Here is a 16,992-nt window from a genome sequence, read left to right as displayed (position 1 = left end):
CTGAGGGAGTTCATTCTATATAGAGGGGGTGGAATTCAATATGTTAACAAGGGAACATTATTCAGCAGCTTTCATTGGACTCTATGAAGCTGAGGGAGTTCATTCTATATAGAGGGGGTGGAATTCAATATGTTAACAAGGGAACATTATTCAGCAGCTTTCATTGGACTCTATGAAGCTGAGGGAGTTCATTCTATATAGAGGGGGTGGAATTCAATATGTTAACAAGGGAACATTATTCAGCAGCTTTCATTGGACTCTATGAAGCTGAGGGATTTCATTCTATATAGAGGGGGTGGAATTCAATATGTTAACAAGGGAACATTATTCAGCAGCTTTCACTGGACTCTATGAAGCTGAGGGAGTTCATTCTATATAGAGGGGGTGGAATTCAATATGTTAACAAGGGAACATTATTCAGCAGCTTTCATTGGACTCTATGAAGCTGAGGGAGTTCATTCTATATAGAGGGGGTGGAATTCAATATGTTAACAAGGGAACATTATTCAGCAGCTTTCATTGGATTCTATGAAGCTGAGGGAGTTCATTCTATATAGAGGGGGTGGAATTCAATATGTTAACAAGGGAACATTATTCAGCAGCTTTCATTGGACTCTATGAAGCTGAGGGAGTTCATTCTATATAGAGGGGGTGGAATTCAATATGTTAACAAGGGAACATTATTCAGCAGCTTTCATTGGACTCTATGAAGCTGAGGGAGTTCATTCTATATAGAGGGGGTGGAATTCAATATGTTAACAAGGGAACATTATTCAGCAGCTTTCATTGGACTCTATGAAGCTGAATAATAATAATAATAATAATAATAATAATAATAATAATAATAATAATGAACAAATGGGTTGGTTTATTACAATTTTTGAATTTTGTTTCCAATTTATTTTTTATGATTCACATTTTCCAGTAAAAGATAGATGTAAAGATTATGAATAATTATGCAGATACGTTGATTAATTTCATGTGTGTATATATATACAATTTAAATCATTAAAAATGTAATATAAATTAACAATAACAAATAGATTGTTTTATATTCCTCACATTAATAATAATAATAATAATAATAATAATAATAATAATAATAATTATTATTATTATTATTACTATTATTATTATTATTATTATTATTATTATTATTATTATTATTATTATTATTATTATTTATTTCTTAGCAGACGCCCTTATCCAGGGCGACTTACAATCGTAAGCAAATACATTTCAAGTGTTACAATACAAGTAATACAATAAGAGCAAGAAATACAATAACTTTTGTTCAAGTGTGACAAACCACAATTCAATAATACAGCAGATAATAGTGATAGTGACATCAGGATATGATTAAATAGTGATAGTTACATAAGGATGTGATTAAATACAAAGTACTACAGGTTAAACACTTGGCAGATTACAGTATTCTGAAGTACAGGATTAAATGCAGTAAAATAGGGGGCAGATTAGAGCAAAATAAAGCACATTTACATGAAGGGTGATAGTGTCCCAGGATACAAACAGAGGAGTTCTACAGGTGCTGTTTGAAGAGGTAATAATAATTAATAATAATAATAATAATAATAATAATAATAATAATAATAATAATAATAATAATAATATATGTTATATCTTATGATATATAAATCGCGGGTCAGCGAGGGAAGCCGTCGACATACAAACAAAATCTTTTGGGGGAAAGAAAGCAGTCTCTGAAGCGACGTCCGGCGATGAACGGGTTAAACAGGTGACGTCAGGAGGAGGCGGTGCTTTCTGGTGACGTGTCTAGGCTTAGGGGTGCTTGGTTCTGACAGCAGTCACGTGTGTGTGACGTGCTGCCTTCCATAGGACACAGCGACTGTGAGTAGTTTTATAACACGTGTATATAAACAATGGAGATTATTTCTGAACACGAACCTCAGTCGAGTTTACGGCATGTTGTCTTGCATTTTCTAAACGCGTTTTTGTCTCTTTTTAAACACACGCATTAACTGTGAGTCGATAAACCCGTTATCTTTGTGCACTGGTGTGTGTGTGTGTTTGAAGAGGCAGTGTTTTAGATGGCTGTAAATTGAAATGCATTTGAAACGCGAATCACCGCGAACGGCAGATGACACGCAAGGATTAATATGTTTTTTAAAATGAAAAACTGCGTGGAAAAGGACCCGATTTTGACGCTGCGAGTTTTAAAGCGCAGGCTGGCTGGAGCGTAACTACGTCACGGTGCGGCTGCGTGCGGACACGTCGGAAAGAGATTCCCTCCGTGAAATAAACTTCAAAGTGACGCAGGTTACGTGCTGTAATGTTGTTTTCCCCGCGTACTGTACACTATTAGCCCCTTCTTGCAGTCTTTTTTCTTCTTTTGAGCTGCTGCTGTCAACTCTGTTTACTGTTTGTATTCTGTACTGTTTACTACATCGTATTGTCGTTTTAAAACGTATAGAATAGTGTTTAAATGCTCAGCACTGTGCTTTCGTTTCTGTTTATGAAGAAGTACGATGTGTTGAATTGAAAATACAAATATACAGAGCTTAATGGGGAGAAAAAAATCCATTCTCTCACCTCTTATTAGCTTTATTAACAGGATCACTGTCCCCTCCCTTTAAAGGAGCGCTGACCATCTTTAAAATCCATTCTCTCACCTCTTATTAGCTTTATTAACAGGATCACCGGCCCCTTCCTTTAAAGGAGCGCTGACCATCTTTAAAATCCATTCTGTCGCCTCTTATTAGCTTTGTTAACAGGATCACTGACCCCTCCCTTTAAAGGAGCGCTGACCATCTTTAAAATCCATTCTCTCACCTCTTATTAGCTTTATTAACAGAATCACTGGCCCCTCCCTTTAAAGGAGCGCTGACCATCTTTAAAATCCATTCTCTCACCTCTTACTAGCTTTATTAACAGGATCACTGACCCCTCCCTTTAAAGGAGCGCTGACCATCTTTAAAATCCATTCTCTCACCTCTTATTAGCTTTATTAACATGATCACCGGCCCCTCCCTTTAAAAGAGCGCTGACCATCTTTAAAATCCATTCTCTCACCTCTTATTAGCTTTATTAACAGGATCGCCGGCCCCTCCCTTTAAAGGAGCGCTGACCATCTTTAAAATCCATTCTCTCACCTCTTATTAGCTTTATTAACAGGATCGCGGGCCCCTCCCTTTAAAGGAGCGCTGACCATCTTTAAAATCCATTCTCTCACCTCTTATTAGCTTTATTAACAGAATCACTGACCCCTCCCTTTAAAGGAGCGCTGACCATCTTTAAAATCCATTCTCTCACCTCTTATTAGCTTTATTAACAGGATCACTGGCCCCTCCCTTTAAAGGAGCGCTGACCATCTTTAAAATCCATTCTCTCACCTCTTATTAGCTTTATTAACAGGATCACCGGCCCCTCCCTTTAAAGGAGCGCTGACCATCTTTAAAATCCATAGAGGGTGTTGAATTCAATATGTTAACAAGGGAACATTATTCAGCAGCTTTCATTGGACTCTATGAAGCTGAGGGAGTTCATTTTATATAGAGGGGGTGGAATTCAATATGTTAACAAGGGAACATTATTCAGCAGCTTTCATTGGACTCTATGAAGCTGAGGGAGTTCATTCTATATAGAGGGGGTGGAATTCAATATGTTAACAAGGGAACATTATTCAGCAGCTTTCATTGGACTCTATGAAGCTGAGGGAGTTCATTCTATATAGAGGGGGTGGAATTCAATATGTTAACAAGGGAACATTATTCAGCAGCTTTCATTGGACTCTATGGAGCTGAGGGAGTTCATTCCATAGGGTGATGCAATTTGGCCATAGCTGTATATTTGAGACCTATGTAGCTAATGTATATTGAAGCATCTACCCTCTGTCCTGTTTAGTTGTCTCTCGAAGGCTGGGCAGCGGGTCACTCAGCGATGAACCCTGATCCTGATGTCAGTGCGTCCGCGTCCAGACCCATTCAGTGGGTCGTTTCAGAGGACCGGAGGGTGCAGATCAGAGAGGAGACCACAGGGCTGCTGGAGAAGGAGGGTCACACTGGGGGTAGGTCTGTGCAGATCGGAGAGGAGACCGCAGGGCTGCTGGGGCAGGGAGGGGTCACACTGGGGGGGGGGGGGGGGTTAGGTCTGTCATTGATTAATTCTGTCCAACACTGTGTGCTGTGATCTGTCATCGATTTCAGGAGTCCAAATTAAACAGGAGCTCCCTGAACTTCAGTGTAGCCACACTGAAGAGGAAGGCAGAGACCTGGACCCTGTCGTTATGAAAGAGGAGGGTCCCGAACCAGGATTTCAGGACTGTCCCGGATCAGAACTCGACGGTACCCGTGAGGAGGAGGAGGAGGAGGAGGGGGACACTGGGAGAAGACCTCTTCAGAAGAAACGTCCCACCTGCCTGTCAAAATCGTCCCACGCGTCTTGGCCGGTCCCTGCGGTTCTTGAAAAGACTCGGAGAGGCAGATCAGCTTCTTCCTCTGCAGGTGAGGGAAGCTGTTGACTTCAGTGGTTGTGGAAGGAAACTGAATGATATAATCCCTGACTGTGTGACTCCCCCCTGCACACCACGCGGCCGTGCCTTTACCAGGGGAGACCCTCGGGGACCCCTGCGCTCCCCTGACTGTGTGACTGCCCCCCTGCACACCACGCGGCCGTGCCTTTACCAGGGGAGACCCTCGGGGACCCCTGCGCTCCCCTGACTGTGTGACTGCCCCCCTGCACACCACGCGGCCGTGCCTTTACCAGGGGAGACCCTCGGGGACCCCTGCGCTCCCCTGACTGTGTGACTCCCCCTGCACACCACGCGGCCGTGCCTTTACCAGGAGATACCCTCGGGGACCCCTGCACTCCCCTGACTGTGTGACTCCCTCTGCACACCACACAGCCATGCCTTTACCAGGAGAGACCCTCGGGGACCCCTGCGCTCCCCTGACTGTGTGAATCCCCCCTGCACACCACGCGGCCGTGCCTTTACCAGGGGAGACCCTCGGAGACCCCAGCGCTCCCCTGACTGTGTGACTCCCCCTGTACACCACACAGCCATGCCTTCACCAGGGGAGAGCCTCGGGGACCCCTGCGCTCCCCTGACTGTGTGACTCCCCCTCCCCCTCCTTCTCCCTGTCTCTCTCGGTGGGTGTGATCCTCTCTCCCTCTCTCAGCAGGCACGGAGAGCCCCTCTCCTCCCTCTCTCTCGTACCCGTGTCCTCACTGCCAGACCTGCTTCACTGGAGAGCTGTACCTGGAGAGACACGTCAAGAAATCTCACAGGGAGCAGTACCTGCAGCTGCTGAGGAACCGAACGGGAGCAAACCTGTCTGTGAGAGAGCTCTGTCCGTCTGTCTGTCTGTGAGAGAGCCCTGTCCGTCAGTTCGTCAATCTGTGAGAGAGCCCTGTCTGTCTGTCTGTCTGAGCCAGTCATTCTGTGTGTGTGTCTGTCTGTGTGTGTGTCTTGTCTGTGTGTCTGTCTGTGTGTGAACTCTGCTTATGCAACCTGTACCAAAGACTCCTCTACAGCACACAGCCCAGTCCTCGTGTGTGCAGTGTAATACTCTCACATAGAGCAGGGGGGGTTGTGTAATACTCTCACATAGAGCAGGGGGGGGGGGTTCTGTAATACTCTCACATAGAGCAGGGGGGGTTCTGTAATACTCTCACATAGAGCAGGGGGGGGTTCTGTAATACTCTCACATAGAGCAGGGGGGGGGGGTTCTGTAATACTCTCACATAGAGCAGGGGGGGTTCTGTAATACTCTCACATAGAGCAGGGGGGGTTGTGTAATACTCTCACATAGAGCAGGGGGGGGGGGGTTCTGTAATACTCTCACATAGAGCAGGGGGGGTTCTGTAATACTCTCACATGGGGGGGTGGTTCTTAGGCTGTGGTTCTGTGTTGACGGTTTAGTTATTTATTTTTTTTGTCTTTATCAATCCCTTGTTTTCTTTTCCGCAGTCCCTGCACTCAAAACAGAAGCGATCCCAGAACCCTGCCGTACGGAAGGAGCCCCTCTCCCCTTGGGAGCAGACGAACCCGGAGCCGGAGAGGAGTCTGGGAGCGCCTGTGAAAGACGGGCGCGGGGATCCCGCGGGGAGGGCGTTCTGCACCTGCCGTGAAGCTGCCCTGCACCAGCGGGAGAGCCAGAGAGACACCAAGAGACAGAAAACCTCCCGGCAGGGCCCCAGCGAGGCCCCGTCGACGGCGCGCCGTTTCCTCCGGATGCTGCTGGAGGCCGATGTCCCGCTGGAGAAGGCGGAACACCCTTCGGCGCTGGCCTTTCTGGAAGCCTGGGGGAGCGTGGGATCCCCCAGGGATTGCCTCCCGGATCTGTACTCGGAAGAACGGGAGGGAGTCCGGGTGAGGCTCCGAGGACGCGCCCTGGCGGTCTGCGTGGAGGAGCTGAGCGACGCCGGGGGAGGGAGCATCCTGAACGTCCTGGCCGCCCCTGTCCTGGGAGAGGAGAGCCGGCTGGGGAGAGCTTACCTGCTCCAGACCAGGTTCTGCGCCACTGTCTCGCCCAGCGCTGTGGCTCAACTGGTGGTGCAGAGCCTGTCCCGCTACGAGATCGGATTCGAGGACGTGCGGGTGTTGGATACGGACGGGTCGGCTTGCATGAGGGGCAGCTACGTCCACGTGCTCCGGGGCCTGTTGACCAACTGCGTCCACGTGACCCGTTTGGGCCGCGTTGTAGAGGCCGTGTTGGGAGGTACTTTTAAGAAGCGTCTGTCGGCAGGTTTTCAGTTCGTTTTGTTAACTTGTTGATTTTCAGAAGGAGAAAAGCGATGCTTCCCTCTGTGCTACAGCTCTGGCCAAAGGTTTTGCATATGTTTATATATGTTTAAGAGCACGTGTAAAGTATGCTAATACATTTGGAAAGACAGAAGCGAAAATCGCAAATAGAAAAGAGATCATAAGAAAAACTGCCATGCAAATCTAGCATCCAGAATGTAACGGAGTAAAATCTGTAGGAGAGGCAGCTACAGCTTTATATAGAAGAACGCAGAATCGCATCTCAAACACAAGAAATACAAAAGGAAACGAACCAGCAGTTTACAGAAAGAGAACACAACGTGAATCGCCTACAATGTGTGGTTCTAGAAGAAATCAAATGAGATCACGTGCGATACAGAACAATAAAGGAGAATAAACGGATAGACTCAATACTGGAGGTTTAAACAGAAAGGAACAGCAGATCGTTACATCATTAGCTATGCAGGAAGTGACATCACAAACACCTTAATAGATTTAAATATAGTTACCATGGCGTCTTTTGAGCACACATATGTTTGTGTGTCTGTGTGTGTGTGTGTGTGTGTGTGTGTTTTTTATCACGTTGTTTAGGAGTGGAGGTGGAGGGTGTTCCTTTGAAAAGGGGCGGGACTTAGTCATGTGAACCAATCACATGACAGACTGAGACTATTGGTGTAAGGATGTGAGGGCAATAGTTCAATCTATTTTTGCTCCTATGATGAGGTTTTAACCAATCACAGGCCAGAATTTTCTAGCACTACTCTATATATATATATATATATATATATATATATATATATATATATATATATATATATATATATAATACAGCACCCTGGTAATTCTAACCTGTTTGTATTAAGATGAGCTCTTGCGTTTCCGCTGCACTCAGCGGTCGGAGCGGTGTGGGGTTGATTACGAGGGACAGGCCTGGAGAGAGAGCGTCTCTCCTGGTTCCAAACATCTCTTTGTGTTCCTCAGCTTTCCAGAAGCCTTTCCGTCTCGCCACTCGCTACGCCGAGCTCTTCCAGCGGCTGCTGGCGGCGCCGGGGGGCGGGAGGTCGCGTTACCGGCAGTGTCTCCGGGAGGTGAACCCCACGGCGATCGCCCCGGCTCTCCCTGAACCGCTCCACACCTCCTGGAGCTCCGGCGTCACAGCAGCCCAGCACCACAGCGAGCGCCTGGGACTGCAGAGGGAGTTTGTGGAGAGAGAGATGGAGCGGAGTCCCTGCAGTACCCTGCGCAGCCTGCAGGTGCGCCAGATCTGTATTCCACTCGGCACGGCTCGCTCGCGACATTTCAAGTAACGCCGTTAATTATTTTTCAGATAAAGATGTAATCTGTTACCGCATCATAACGGACCAGTGCAGTTACAAGTTACTGGAAAATGTAATCAGATTACAGTTACAAATTACTGCAAAATGTAATCAGATTACAGTTACAAATTACTGGAAAATATAATCTGATTACAGTTACAAATTACTAGAAAATGTAATCAGATTACAGTTACAAGTTACTGGAAAATGTAATCCAATTACAGTTACAAATTACTGGAAAATGTAATCAGATTACAGTTACAAATGACTGGGAAATGTAATCAGATTACAGTTACAAATTACTAGAAAATGTAAAAGGACAGTGCCCTTTTGAACCCAGGTGTTTGTTTCAGTGCTCGTTAGCGCTGTATTTAATCTTTCAAATGCACACGGGCACAGAGAAGGAGAGGCCTTTGTTTTGGACTAACTAAACGATCACACAGTGAATGCGGGTCTGCTGTTTTTTTTAAGGAAATCCTCCTCGACTCTGAGAAGGTCTCGAACCTCCAGTCGCAGCTCTCCTTCCTGTCCGAAAAGTCCGCGAGGGTCACCGCGCTGCTGGGCCGGTTCCAGCCCGGCGTTCCCGTGACGACGGACTTCGTGGACACGCTGGAGGAGTTGCGGGGGTATTTAGAGTCCCAGCGGCAGAGCTGCGAGGAGGCGGAGACCCCCCTCTCTCTCCAGAATGGACTCTCCCGGCAGTTTCACAGTGCTTTCCAGGGGGCTGCCTCAGAGCTAGACCAATACGTCTCGGGGGACACACAGCCTGCGTATGAATTCTTGAAAGCCGCGAGGATTTTTGATCCGGCGAAGGTATTTTAAATTTTTTTTTTTTACTTAGTTTCTACTTTTTTTTTTTTTTTGGTATTTAAATTTTTTTTATTGAATTGTTATTAACATAAAACAATAACAATACCAGCATTTATTTTTTTAATTATTCACAAAATAATCAGTAAATGCACGCACGGTCAGTAACACCAGCAGCAGTGGGGCAGCAGTGTGGAGTAGTGGTCAGGGCTCTGGACTCTTGACCGGAGGGTCGTGGGTTCAATCCCAGGTGGGGGGGCACTGCTGCTGTACCCTTGAGCAAGGTACTTTACCTAGATTGCTCCAGTAAAAACCCAACTGTATAAATGGGGAATTGTATGTAAAAATAATGTGATATCTTGTAACAATTGTAAGTCGCCCTGGATAAGGGTGTCGGCTAAGAAATAAATAATAATAATAATAATAATAATAATAACACATTTTATACAAGAACAATATCCCAGAGTTAGATATATTTTCTATAGATACATATTTGTTGTATATATACAGTATATAATTATTGTAAAATTGCCTAAATAGATATAGTTACATATTTACACATCAGTGTATATATATATATAATTTATTAGTATTTATTTCTTAGCAGCCGCCCTTATCCAGGGTGACTTACAATTGTTACAAGATAACACATTATTTTTACATACAATTCCCCATTTATACAGTTGGGTTTTTTACTGGAGCAATCTAGGTAAAGTACCTTGCTCAAGGGTACAGCAGCAGTGTCCCCCACCTGGGATTGAACCCACGACCCTCCGGTCAAGAGTCCAGAGCCCTAACCGCTAATTCACACTGCTGCCCCATATATGAGAGAGAGAGAGAGAGAGAGAGAGAGAGAGAGAGAGAGAGAGAGAGAGAGAGAGAGAGAGAGAGAGAGAGAGAGAGAGAGAGAGAGAGAGAGAGAGAGAGAGAGAGAGAGAGAGAGAGAGAGAGAGAGAGAGAGAGAGAGAGAGAGAGACACCTAATATATATATATATAATTCAAAATCAGTACACAGCTCTCTATCCAAGGAGAATCACTAGAAATACTTGAGGAAGAAGAAAAGTTATTGTTAATAATAATAATAATAATAATAATAACTTTAATTTGATCTAGCCCCCTTATCTATCTCCGGGTGCTGCACAGTCTGAACTATTCATTATTAAAATAGCGAGTTTTGATGCCTGCAAACTGTTAAATACCATTGTCGCCTTTACCTTACCACCCTGTTTCCAAAGATGCGGTGAAATCTCACAACAAGTCTTGAATGTTAAAAATTCTTAACAAATCTTCACCCCAGGTTCAGTTCCTGTCCCAGAAGAGGGAGGACTACACTGTGATCCCAGGATGGGATGAGATCCCCAACCAGGAATTCCAGACCTATCGGCAGATCCTAGCACCCGAGTTCGTAGCGAACCGCCAGAGGGGTGCGGATGGGGAGAGACTTGAGGCATTCTGGAGGCGTGCCTCCCTCGCAGTCCCTGGACTGTCCCGTCTGGCTCTGAGCCTTTTGAATGCGGTGGTGAATTGGACGGACCCCCCTCGCGGCCTGGGGTTCGAGGGACTGGTCCGATCGCAAAGACAGAGGCTGCTGTCCGAGGGCGATATGGAGAAGGAGGCGTTTCTGTGGTTCAATATCAGCAAGGAGGGGCGAGACTTTGCAAAGGACTCGTTCTGACATTTTCATGTCATAAAAAGCAGCAATTAAAAATAAGATGACATTATTGTACGAAATAATATTTACTTATTATTAGTTGGTATGGTAATCCTGAAATGAAGAGAGCGGATTTGGGATCACAGATGAACCCCCCCCTCGATATAAGTGTGTGTTTCTGAACACATTTTGGGGAAGCATTTGGCGTAAGAAATATCGGTCTACCTCATTTTATTTTTCATCACTTTTTTCTTGTTTTTTTCTTCAGATTTTTACAGCAACATCATTAGCAAATAAGGTGTATTTTTCTTCATGGTTATCATGAATTTCATGATATCTGTAGTTCCCTGTGAAAGAATAGTTTAAGGAAATATAAATATTTTGTGTCCCTTCAAAATAAATCCAACAAACGTTTGCCAGATTTTTTTTACGGTGTAATAACTGTAACCCTGTTCATAACTAACTGCCCTGCAATGGATCTCCCAGAGGCTGATGAGTTAATAATACAGAGCTCCCCCTGCTGGTCAGAAGAGGACTCGCGTTCTCTGTCAGGACTTCTTGAATGATATACTGTTCTGTATATAGAGCACCTCCTGCTGGTCAGAAGAGGACTCGGGTTCTCTGTCAGCTCTTCCTGAATGATATACTGTTCTGTTTACAGCGGCCAAAACTACCAACACGTAAAACCTGTCACATTCCACATAGCAGTTCACGATGCAGAGATAAGCCTCTTCATTTCTACAGGCATGACAAGCATGAGAGTCTGAACAGCTGGCTCTGAATCAACAGCATAGTGTGTGTGTGTCTGTGTGTGTGTGCATGTCTGTGTGTGCGTGCAGGTTTTGCATTATGTAGAATGTTGGGATTGAGACAATACAAAAAATATAATACAACAAAACCTACATGAACATAATTTAGATATTTTATTTAACATCATGTAATCAAATAAACTATCACATGATATCTTCAAAATAAGTCTACCTAGTTGTACAGTAGTATTTTATATTACATTTCTGAATTGTCACATTTTTTCAATTTGTGTGTTTTCCGTTAAGTAGATGGAAAACTACAAAGCGGTGTGTAATTCAATGTGTTAACATTACATTATTCAACAGCTTTCATTCCACTTTATGAAGCAAGTTAATTCTATAGGGGGATGCAAAACATTTGGGCATAGCTGTAGATATGAATCCCTTTAAATGCATCTATCAACCCCAACACATATACCAACGACAGACAGCTAGAACTGAAGAGCTGCTCCTGAACTCAGACCAAAGCCCCCTAACACACACTTACATTAAAGGATTCATTAATTGCAACAAGAAGCTCTTAAGGAACGATGACAGACAGCCAGCAGTAGAGGAGAATGAAACATGAAGCCGCAGTATTTTTAACAGCAGATAGCTTTCATCGGGATTGGTGTGTTCAGCATTTCTTTACAGAGTTTGAAATGATATGCAGCTCTGTGTATGGGAGCCAAAACCCTCACTGTGTAAATTGACCTGTCAGATTCCACACAGGGGTCCACGATGCAGGGATTAGTGCTCTGAATTGTGAACAGCAGACCTGGAATTTTTTTAATTCTCTCGCATTACAACTGGTTAAGAAATTGAAATTCTTAACTGGTTCTGTTTTACAAATAACGCCTTATTTTCAAAAGGTGCAAAACTTCGACCAAAATACACTCGCTAATTAAGACAGGGTCCCCTATCGTGTCTTATTTAAAAACTGTCTGTGTCCTCTGACAGGACTGCGGAGCTGTTATCTATAAAGGGGAACATCAAAGGGTTTCAATTCTTCAACTGCGGCAGAGAGGGAAGGGCGAGGAAATAAATAACGACCCGACACTGAGAAAATGCTTCTTTACAACATTCAGTGGTTTCATATAGAACCGTTTTAATTCTCAAATCAGCTAGGAGTTCTTTATAGAACCATTTTAAAATAGACGGTTTAAAATCTAATAATAATAATAATAATAATAATAATAATAATAATAATAATAATAATATGCATTGAATTTTTTTCTAGTTAAATATCGCTTCTCTTTGTACCTAGTCTTGAATATATATATATATATATATATATATATATATATATATATATATATATATATATATATATATATATATATAAATCATGTGTTCTTAATTAAAACATTTATATCGTTGCAAATGTGTGCATTACTGTTGTAAGTTCAATCTTCTGTAAAATAATAAATTAGTTAATAAAAATAACATGTTCACATTTGACATGTTCACATATAATATATGAAACACACTATATTGCATTTTCTGCTCTCCCCTTGGAGACGCCTTAGCAACAGAGGGAGCCCTATCAACCAATCACCTGCCGAGGAACCCACACTGCTCGAGGCAGGGGCGTGACCTTTCGCGAGGCGGGAGACCTTTCTTCACAACGGCAGAAGTAACGTTACTGAGAGGTGGGTGAAATCTGTTAATAACCCGAATTATCTCCGTTTGTGTGATACTTGAGTTAGTTTTACAACCGTTAATGAATGAAAAACCTTTAATAAAGACGTGTCAGACATCTGTGCAACATCCATGAGGAAATTTATTTAAAAAAAAAACGTTATTTTGCTTTTGTCAATGATGTCATTTCAAGTAAAGCCGGTAAAAATAGTGTCGCGTTTCAATATTATTATTACTATTGTTATTATTTAATAATACCTTAATATAGCCAGTCAGTAAAATACTTTCTGATGTAACATGTTGAATTTTACATATTGTTAAACGCCGAGTTTTAAATTATGCAAGTCTATTATTATATTAAGTCTGAGGTAAATTTAAGACTGCTTTCGCTGCTACAATTTCTCGAGGGATTCGACCTCTGGTACAGAGTAAATGAAGCACAAATTACTTCTTTTCTCTTAACGAAACGACAGAATATATTTTTTTTCTTTTAAAACCGTGGTGTTTAATTTAATACGAGACTCCCCCGACTCTGACGTTTCTTTCTCAATTATTTTCTTTTTTTTTCCTTTTTTTAAATAAACATTTTACTTAGTCATTTAGTCGAGAAAAAATACAGTAATTTGTGTGTTTTTTTAAACTTTGGAGTTGTAACCTGTACCAACCGTTGAACCGCTCGAATACAAACGTAGCTGTAAAGCCATTTTTAAAATTTACCTCAGATTTAACCGACTTTGCGCGAGGAATCTCAGTTGTCGTTCGTTCGTGTTGTGACGTAACGGGGAAGGAGGTGTTATGCAAATTGGCTGCTTGTCGCGATGGATTGTGGGTGTCGTAGTTCGAATTTAAGTAGGCGCTTCACTCGTAACCCTGTCACATGTCTGGGGATGTGACGCCGCAGCAAGAAACGCGTCAGTCCTTGCTATGGTGGCTTGTGATTGGTCAATGGGGTGGGAGTTTCCGTTTTAAATCTTTTTTAAAAAAGGTACTGCTTGCATTGCGAAGTGAAGCATTGATTTAAACAATATGCTTACGTTTTTAACTTTACGTCGTGGTTTCCGAATAAACTTACTATTAATTTCTCGCATTGGTCTAATGTAATGTAAATGCGTTAGAGAGAAATATCCATCATTAAATTGCATCCAACCGCGTTCTTGGATCGTCACTGACATTCGTAGGAACCAATCAGGTTTTGAGTTTAGCAGACGATCCAAACTTTTTTTTTTTTAAAAGAAAGTTAGCGTGGTTTCAATTTCTTGGTCTAATCGCTGACATTTTCCTGTCTGTATCCTATCGCTCTTGTTTCAACTGCCGGTAAATCCAGCTTCACTACACACTGGATCGAGAGTGAAGTACTAGACTGAAGAGGACGTTATTTGCATTACTGTATTTTTTTTTTTAAATAAATACATTATAACGTAGTTAAGTATTTTTGTCTGAAAAAAACACTTGCGTTTAAAAAACACGTGCTCGGTTTAGATAGCCTAACTGCATCGCATGAAAAGCAATAACAGCTGCGTGAAGATGGCGAGGGAGTCAGTACAGACCTTTATTATAATATATAGTACAGTATTTAAGTTTAATATCCTGGTTTTGGCTCGTTGTCCCGTTTTTCATACACGCCAGTGTTATGGGCATTCATAAGTGTTCTTGCCTTTGTAAATGCGTTAAACAGTGTTGAAGAAAAAACCCATCAGAATACAAAGATTTTTTTTCCCCTTCTCTAAATTGACATGCCATGAAATCCCATCACATCATACTGTACAGTAGGATGTCAGTACAATTCCATTTTATATTCTCAGGAATCTCCTGGTTACCCCAGAGCTCCCAGCATGTCCGTGTGTAACCCTGGCTGCTTAGCTTTGGCTTGAAGGCAGCTGGAGAAGCAGGCTCTTGCATTTGCCTGTTTTGTTTAGTTTGGGACATTTTTAAAATGTCTTCTTTTTTTTTTAAAGTTTTTTTTTTTGCAGTTATTGTGGAGTGTGTGTTTGTTTCTGTAGGTTAGATGCATATGTGTTTTCTGTTTGTATTGAATATTTGCATCTGTTAAAATATAAGATGCTCCCGATACACTCTGCAACACACATTTCAGTCTTGGCTACTTTGCTCCCATAACTGAGTGTCCCTGGATTTGGTTTACAAAATATGATCACCCTACAGTAAAGACATGAATACTAAACTGCAGCCTATATAGGAGGCTGCGTGGTCCAGTGGTTAAAGAAACGGACTTGTAACCAAGAGGTCCCCGGTTCAAATCCCACCTCAGCCACTGACTCATTGTGTGACCCTGAGCAAGTCACTTAACCTCCTTGTGCTCCGTCTTTCGGGTGAGACGTAGTTGTAAGTGACTCTGCAGCTGATGCATAGTTCACACACCCTAGTCTCTGTAAGTCGCCTTGGATAAAGGCTTCTGCTAAATAAACAAATGATAATAATATACCACATATGGGGGGGATAAGCAGGTGCTCAGAGTCCTTGTGTGTGTGTGTGTATATATATAATATATATAATTATCTGTTACCATGGTGTTGCTGTTGTTAAAAGGGTAGCTCCATAAAAAGAAGAGAGTTCACTTTTAATGGAAGGATATGCAGTTGGTTTTATTACACTGTCTGCATGCAACCATATAGTATACAACTCTAGATACAGAAACATACCCTGACACACACACACTGACACACACTGACACACTCTGACACATACACACACACACACACTGACACACACACACACACACACACTGACACACTCACACACACACACACACACACACTGACACACTCTCACACATACACACACACACACACACACACTGCGACTCACACACACACACACACACACACACACACACTGCGACTCACACACACACACACTGACACACTCACACACACACACACAAAAATACCGATAGTTTGATTCTCTTAATGTCAGATTCGCCACACAAGTAAAGAAAACAAATGCTTCCAGGTAACGTTAGCAGTTTTGTTTTGTTATATTAATACATCTGGTGGATTTTTATGAAAATCAACAATCTCGAAATAACATAAATGTTTAAATAAGAATCAAATGTATGTATTATTTTATACAAAAACGACATCATTTTTATAGTCCTGTTTGTTCTGGGCAGCCACCAGAGATGTATAAACCCGGTACATGCTGTGCTGTTTCTTCTTCTAAACTCAGTCACTTAGACTGCCGGCTGTCATGCTGCTCAAGTATAAATTTGATAAATTACAAGAATTTTAAATATTTGATTTATTCGGCCGATAATCATGATTATCGTGATAATTTACAGACGATAATCGATAGCTGAAAATGTGATTATCGTCCAACCCTACTAAATAGTAAAAAAACAAAACCTGAGACCTTTCAAATGTTTTGATACCTGCACCCGATCCGAATATAAGCACCACTATCAATTCCAAACATACGCTATTGAAACAAACCACGTTCAGTGTAGTGTGTATTCATAATTCAGTTAAAACGGAAATTGAGAGTTTTTTTTTTTAAATCCCTATCAACGTATCCCCTAATTTCACAATAATTCAGCAGCACAGAAACCACAGTTATCATCACAGCCTGAAAGACATGCCCGACACGTGCTTTGGTCCTCTAACGGATTGGTTTTGAGCGTGTCGGGGTTTCCTCTATATCCTGTTCATTCCAGGTAAGGATGTGTTTTATAATTGTCTTTCTACTCCTTTGCCCCCAGGTTGGTTTGGATTCTGAACTGACCACCCGGAGCTTCCCAGTGAGCGTACAGGAGCCACACAGACAGGCAAGTCAAATAAGGATTTACTTATTACAGTAAAATAATGATTTCTTTATTACAGGACATTTAGACAATCAAATACAACTTACTTTATCAGATGGTTGTGTATAGTCAGTGGTATTATTTAAAAGCCCTTAATAAAGCTTTCTTATTTGCATTGAACTGTTGTTGGGCTGTTGTTTCTAATCAATGCATCACCTCTACACCTCTGCACTGCAAACCGCTCCGCCACAGTTCTCAAAACTCTCACGTCAGTTTTACCCTCAAAGTGGTA

The 16,992-nt window shown here is 42.5% G+C and overlaps 1 protein-coding gene across 3 annotated transcripts; it reads left to right on the top strand.

Annotated features, from left to right (window-relative positions):
- Positions 1-1,775: 1,775 nt before the first annotated feature.
- LOC131724912 (uncharacterized) lies at positions 1,776-10,936 on the top strand. 3 transcript variants are annotated; one of them, XM_059017951.1, is made up of 8 exons: positions 1,776-1,869; positions 3,883-4,045; positions 4,185-4,481; positions 5,160-5,314; positions 5,948-6,698; positions 7,724-7,995; positions 8,530-8,871; positions 10,164-10,936. In XM_059017951.1, exons 2-8 carry the CDS (start codon positions 3,919-3,921, stop codon positions 10,539-10,541), a joined length of 2,322 nt encoding a protein of 773 aa, XP_058873934.1. In that variant the 5' UTR covers positions 1,776-1,869; positions 3,883-3,918; the 3' UTR covers positions 10,542-10,936. The 3 variants fall into 3 exon arrangements, with proteins under 3 accessions (XP_058873934.1, XP_058873932.1, XP_058873933.1); XM_059017949.1 differs by having other exon boundaries at positions 5,157-5,314; XM_059017950.1 differs by lacking the exon at positions 1,776-1,869 and adding an exon at positions 2,033-2,298 and having other exon boundaries at positions 5,157-5,314.
- The last annotated feature ends 6,056 nt before the right edge of the window (positions 10,937-16,992 follow it).

This window comes from Acipenser ruthenus, chromosome 58 (assembly GCF_902713425.1).
Source record: "Acipenser ruthenus chromosome 58, fAciRut3.2 maternal haplotype, whole genome shotgun sequence".
Lineage (NCBI taxonomy): Eukaryota > Metazoa > Chordata > Actinopteri > Acipenseriformes > Acipenseridae > Acipenser > Acipenser ruthenus.
The sequence above is the reverse complement of the archived record's forward strand: the minus strand, read 5'-3'. Positions and strand labels throughout refer to the sequence as shown.